We start from the raw sequence: 6,588 nt of genomic DNA on the forward strand, positions 1-6,588 counted from the left end.
ATAGTATGAATTTCTATGAATAGGTCCATTAGGTCCATTTTAAAAAAAATCACACATGAATAAAGTTCTGACTTCTGTTTTAATATATAAGATATCTCAGAAACTACAAAATTGGCTAGTTATCAAACCAGGTACAGTTTAACTCAAACTGTAGATTTACTGACGGTAAACCAATGCAAGTCGATAAGCAGTAAGAAAATCAGGAAAGGGATCTTTTTTTGAGATATAAGACTTGTGAAAGTAGGAGCCAAAATTTTTAAACAAATATCTCCACCTAAATAATCTATAGACAGAAAATATCTTTCAACTGTTAGGAAAGAAAATAAAATCTTTATTTATGTGAGAATGGTCCACACTCCTTGATTCACACTTATCTTTCTTATTTTTTGAACTTTCAAAACAATAATATCCAAACGGCAATAATAAGAGCACCTCCATCAGTTAAAAAAACTATGCAAGTTTCTAAAATACATAAAAATATTAATATTATAATTATTTATTTATTTTTTATTTTCTTAAAACCAATTAAATCATTTATCATTTAGTTTTTTTTTTAAATCTATAAGTTTAAGATTTTTACACACTTTCTCTCCTAATTTTTTTTAAAAAAAATCTCTAGGACTCCTCCTAAGTCATAGGACAAACAAAATCCAAAACATTTTGCTATTAATTGGAGACTTAAAACAAGGTCTTCGTTCAAAGTATTGTCTTCATCAAACAAAGAGGGAAATAAAACGCAGACGTAAAAAATGATTTACTTCTATTTTGGATATTGGATATGCATGGAAATAATTTGAAATTGAGAATATAACTTTTGACCTAGCACATTTGTGGATTTTAGGAAAATACAAACTGGCATACCAGTTTTGTACTAATCCTTGACGTGTTCATCACTGGGCGGTGACGTTCTATATAAAGTTTATCTTGAGGTTTCTTACATTACATACAAATATATATTTGATAATCCGTCATCTAGTAATTTGAAGCTGCTCGTTTTGATTCTCTCCACCCAGAGGTAAACATTATCTTCCGGTACTCAACATCATCTTCTCTTTTTTTTTTTTTTGGAGATCGCATTTTCTGTTAAAGAGTTTATGATCAATGTTTGGCAAACCTACTCTTGGTCTATGTTTAAGAATTATTCACAAATTGAAACTCAGAGTCTCTGTGTGTTGCAGGATTTCAACTAAAAGACCTAAAAGGATATATTTTGAGGAAGAAATGTTGCAATCGGAAAGCCTTAGAAACGCAGCTAGAGTACATAAAGAGGCCGCTATGGAGTGCTACAAAGCGGGCAGGTTTGGTAGAGCCAAAGATAAAGCATACGTCGCTAGTTATATCTTTCCCGAGCTTCCTGGTCTTCGCCGTCTCAATGCCGTTCTTCAGGTGCTGATCGGGTATGATAAGAAATTCATCGGTAGTGTTGACTGGTACGCTGTTTTAGGGGCTTACCCAACCGAGGATGTTCCAACAATCCAGGAACGTTACAGAAAACTGTTTCTGGACATGACCATGGACGATGGCGAGTCTCTCGATGGCACATATAAAGCAAAGAAGATATTGTCTGACTCCTGGAAATTCTTGTGCAATGAAAAGGGCAAGAAACTTTATGACATGAGGCGCCACGAGCTTCAATTAAGAGATCGACAGCTCCCGAGCTCGTTATTTGTTCCCGTGGTTTTGTCGGCACCTAAACCGAACATGTCTAATGAACAGATGGTACAACCTCCTCCTCCTGCATTCAGAGTTAGCGGAGGAGAAAGAAAACGAAAGGCGTCTTCATCAACAACTGTCCCTCATGTCAACAAGGGAAGAAAAAAACAGTGAAGACCAATTCTTAATCCTGTTTTCTTTCTAGACTTGATATAATAAACTACAATGAAGCTGAGTTAGTATCCGTGTGATACTTAGGGATGTTAACATGGGTAGTTACCCATGGGTTTACCCAAACCCATTAATAATGGGCTGGGTTTTTACCCATCTAAAATTAATTGGGTCAACCATGGGTATTAATTTTAAAACCCATATTTATGTTGGGTAAATACAAAAGGGTAATGGTGTACCCATGGGTTTTCAATTATATATATAGATTTTTACCATTTTAATTAAATTATATAAAAATTACAAAAACGTTTTTTTCCGTCAGAACCAAAAAATGATTTTTTTTCGCAAAAACCCTAAAACTAATATTTCTAACAGAAACCAAAAACGAGTTTTCCCGCTGAAACCGAAAAATCGAGTTTTTCTACCGAAACCACAAAACTTGTTTTTCCGCCAAAACCATAAAACTAAGTTTCCCGCCAAAACCGCAAAACTGAGTTTTCTCACCAAAACTGCAAAACTGAGTTTTCCCGCTAAAACCGTAAAATCGAGTTTTCCGACTGAAAGCCCCAAAATCGAGTTTTTCCGCCAAAACCGCAAAAGGTGTTTTCCCGCCAGTGCCGTAAAACTCAATTTTCCCGCCAAAACCGCAAAAACCGAGTTTTCCCGCCAAAACCGCAAAAAAATGAGTTTTCCCGCCAAAACCGCAAATGAGTTTTTCCGCCAAAACCGCAAAAAATGAGTTTTCCCGCCAAAACCGTAAAACTGAGTTTTTCCGCCAAAACCGAAAATTGAGTTTTCCCGCCAAAGACGAGAAACCGAGTTTTTCCCCCAAAACCGCAAAACCGAGTTTTCCCGCCAAAATCGAAAAATCGAGTTTTCCCGCCAAAATCGAAAAATCGAGTTTTCCCGTCAAAGTCGAAAACCGAGTTTTCCCGCTAAAACCGTAAAAACGAGTTTTTCCATCAAAATCAAAAACGAGTTTTTCCGCCAAAACCGCAAAAGCGAGGTTTCCTGCCAAAACTGCTAAAATTCAGAATAAATAAGATAATACTTTGGGTACCCACGGGTAAACCTATACCATATTGGGTTTATTTTCTAGGTTTGGATTTCAACCCTGATGTTTCTGGGTTTTTGCAGGTTGGGTATAAACTGGGTTGGGTTATTTGTGGGTTGGGCTGGGCTGGGTTATTTTACCCTACGTTAACATCCCTAGTGATACTGATTCAGTGACTTTATCTCTGCCTTTTATTTCGTTTTCAAAAGTTGATAGATGTTCCTAGGAACATGATTGTATCTTGAAGCAATGTTATCTTTTAGGAATGAGACTTTGATTTTACCATATATCATTTTGAAAGTAGTTTCTCTATCAAAGTAGAAATAATAATAACATTTGCATTACATAAGGCTTGACTGGTTTTTCTGTTAGCACCCGTAAATACTGCATTTGCGGGTGGTAGTGGTTGTTAACGTTTTGTAACAATCACAAAAACACTATAAATCACTTTAAATCGTTCTAAACTTATTAAAATCAACAGTTGGTTTCCGGTATCGTTTACGATTACGACGGTTGGAAATGAAATATTTAAAAAACAAATATTAATATATTATAAATAAAAATATATAAAAACATTTTTTAGCTTATATTCACTAACATTATTATTTTTTGTATTATAAAAACTTTAAACCAAAAATATTCACTATAATTTTTAAACAATAATATATGTACATATAGGAACCAAATTGTTTTTGAAAGTCTAATATAAATCTTCATAATTGTTTTTGAAATTATAACTGTCATCTAAACTAAAAAAAATTAAATAAATAAACATAATAATATTATTAATTATACTAAATTATGATTTTATATATGTTATCATAATAATATGTTTTGACATATTTATAATGTGTTAATTTTGACAATTTATTGTTAAATTATTGCATCATCTCATAATCAACAAGTCATAAGTATTCTGCAAACGTATCAACTCTTAATCGTTGTACCAGTCATACAACTTAATAACGTTTGAAACCACATCTATCCACATCTGCAAACTCCCACAACCATATCCAAAATTGTTGCATTCAACCATCTAGACCCTTAATTTATCCAGATAAAGATATATACTTTACTAGTAAATTTTTATTGAAAACTAAGATTTTTATTTGATTTGTATTTAACGTTAATAACTCCAACATATAATGCAAATAATAATATTAAATATGTTAGAACAAAGAATTACTAAGATAAGCTAGGGAGTAGGCACATAGATTAAGAAAAAATATTATTTGCTTTTGTAAACCACCGTATGAATATACTCCCTTTAACTCCAATCAAAATCTCATGTCCCAAAATCCAAATACTTATGGGCTGATTGGCAAATGCTCTAGATGTTGTTGACAGTCATCTCTATTTCTAAAGCTATTTTGTAAAGCAATCATGCTTTAACTTTTAAAAAATAAATCTAGGGCAAACGAAGTTTAGAAAAGGAAATATCTTAATTCTAGAAGTCCATTTTTCTACAGCTTTTATTTAGTTCTTTCAGTATATTTGAAAATATTTCTATAGCAAACAAATTAAAACCACAGCCAAAATACTCACAACAAATAATTTCTAAAGCATAAAATCTAAAACTAGAGAACCAACCAATGATCCCCTTAGGAATTGAAATATAAAAAATGGAAAGCTGAATTATCCCAAAAAAAAAACTGAAAGCACAAACAGAAAGATAGAGAACAACAAAATCATCAAGCCCAACCACAAGCCACCGCCACAGACGGCGACATTCAACCCCGTTTCACAGGAAGGGAACGAGCAGTTAAACAATTTATCGTACCAGCAGATGCTGTGGAATTTCAGTACTCATCAGCTTCCTTCGGCTTGGAATAAGAAAATTATGGAATCAGATCGCAATGTCCATATATATGATATCCGCCGAGCCTACGATGGTGTTTGCCAAGACATTGCGAGATGTGCATAGTTGATTTAACGATGCACTCATGGCTCCATACCGACGAGAAAAAACGCTGTACACTTCATGAATCGTATCTCCGCCATGGTGGCACACACATTCGCCTTTGATTTCCTTCTCGGCGTCGTCCCCAAAGCTGAATCTCTCGATGCTGATCCGGCTACATAAAAAATGCATCATCCCAAAGTGGCATGCAGTCAGGCCCGTCTCAATCGTTTACTAGGGCATGTGCAATTTATAAAAAAATACATATAATCTGCAAAAAATTGGCTTTAAAAAATTTTTGGCGCGTCCACCTAACGCGCCCCCAAATTCTCTCCCAAACCCTAACTCCCTTTGTACTCACCTCAGCCTCCGCCTTGCCTCTCCGCGTTTTGTGGCTCTGTCCACAGTACTGTTACGAGTCCAGGGGTTCGTGTCTAGGCTCTCTGCGACTGGGTCAAGAACACGAATCTTCTTTCCACTGGTGAAGGTGACTCCTCTCCCAACATCAAAACCACCTCGACGGCGAGGTTCCAAAACGTCGCCTCTTGCCATCATCGATTCAAAGGTAATTTGGGGTATGCTGCGTCTGAGATAAGGTCCCGGGACCTCAGATCCCGATTGATGAGATGATTCTCCTTTCGGGTCGACTAGACGTTCTGGCTATTGAGTCGATGCTCTTGTTAGCTCCTCTTTCCCCCCCCCCCCCTTTGCAGTTGATTGGCGTTTCTTGGGAGAATGGGTTTGATTTGCAGGTTTAAACGAGCATGGGAGTGGTGTTTTTGAGCTCTTCGAGATCAGGGTAAGCACCTTGAGGCTGGAGGAGGGAGTAAGTCCCAGGAAGTGGTGATGCTGCCCCTTTCCATTAACCGGCTTAGAGGACGAGCGGTTAGGTTAGTTGAGCGCTATTAAGCTCCTGTGGTCTTGAGTTGTCCTGTCTGTACCAGATTTTGGGTTCAGTGTTTGCCCAGCCCGGACTTAGAGGGCCGTCCTTGAGCGGGCTTGTCTCTGTGTCTCAGAGGAAGGTATTGGTTCAGGAAATCAGATGAAACAACTTCCAGCCAGCATTGTGTCCCTTGATCTCTGGTTCTCGGTCTCCCCATCTGCTTACTTTGTTTATGTCCTTTTCACCCGTCTCTTAAGTTTGTATCGATCCTTGTTATCCTGTTCGCTCCAAGGCAGAACGGTTTCAAGCTCGATTGTCTTCTTGATTACATGTTTTTAACTTTTTTGCCGTGTAATCAAGCATAGAGGTATACAGGTTGTTCTAACATCTTGTAAACTTCAAAGTTCATTTTGTAATGATATTTACCTTTTAGCAAAAAAAAAAAAAAATTGGCTTTAATACTTTTTTGCAAAGGGTCCTAAACCTTAACTAAAATTTATAAAAACATTATGACCACGTACAAATGTGTTTTGGGTACATGCCAAAAAGACGACGGGCATGCATGCAGTATCATTCCCAGTGGTAATGGATGGAAGTGGAATGTACGAGCCATAGTCGGGGCCGAGTCTTTGGCCGGCGGTTAATGGTGGTGACGGGAGGATGAGGGTGGGGAAAGCGACGAAAATTGAAATGTATGGATTTTGGTTTTAAGGTTTTTGTTGGGAATTAGAATTTTCTTTTGGAGTTTATTTCTTTCATGTAAATATGGTTTGACACAAATCAAAACAAAATATGTTTAGTCATTTGTTTGTTTTTAAAAAGAGATGAAAGCTAGCATTAATGGATATGGGCCCACAAATAATAAAAGCCCAATACTAAATCTGAAATGTCAGCTGACGCGGCAATTATGTCCACCTGTTATTGTTC

At 36.5% G+C, this 6,588-nt stretch overlaps 1 protein-coding gene across 1 annotated transcript; it reads left to right on the top strand.

The window, feature by feature from the left end:
• The first annotated feature begins 894 nt into the window (after positions 1-894).
• On the top strand, positions 895-4,519 carry LOC103852188. The gene is made up of 2 exons (XM_009129104.2): positions 895-1,015; positions 1,179-4,519. The coding sequence occupies exon 2, from the start codon at positions 1,222-1,224 to the stop codon at positions 1,825-1,827; it is 606 nt and encodes a 201-aa protein (XP_009127352.1). The 5' UTR covers positions 895-1,015; positions 1,179-1,221; the 3' UTR covers positions 1,828-4,519.
• Positions 4,520-6,588: the final 2,069 nt, after the last annotated feature.

The sequence above is a fragment of the Brassica rapa genome, chromosome A02 (genome assembly GCF_000309985.2).
Source record: "Brassica rapa cultivar Chiifu-401-42 chromosome A02, CAAS_Brap_v3.01, whole genome shotgun sequence".
Classification (NCBI taxonomy): Eukaryota; Viridiplantae; Streptophyta; class Magnoliopsida; order Brassicales; family Brassicaceae; genus Brassica; species Brassica rapa.

Excerpts from the sequence above, each read along its gene's own strand:
- LOC103852188 (XM_009129104.2), top strand. The coding sequence starts at position 1,222 with ATGTTGCAATCGGAAAGCCTTAGAAACGCAGCTAGAGTACATAAAGAG.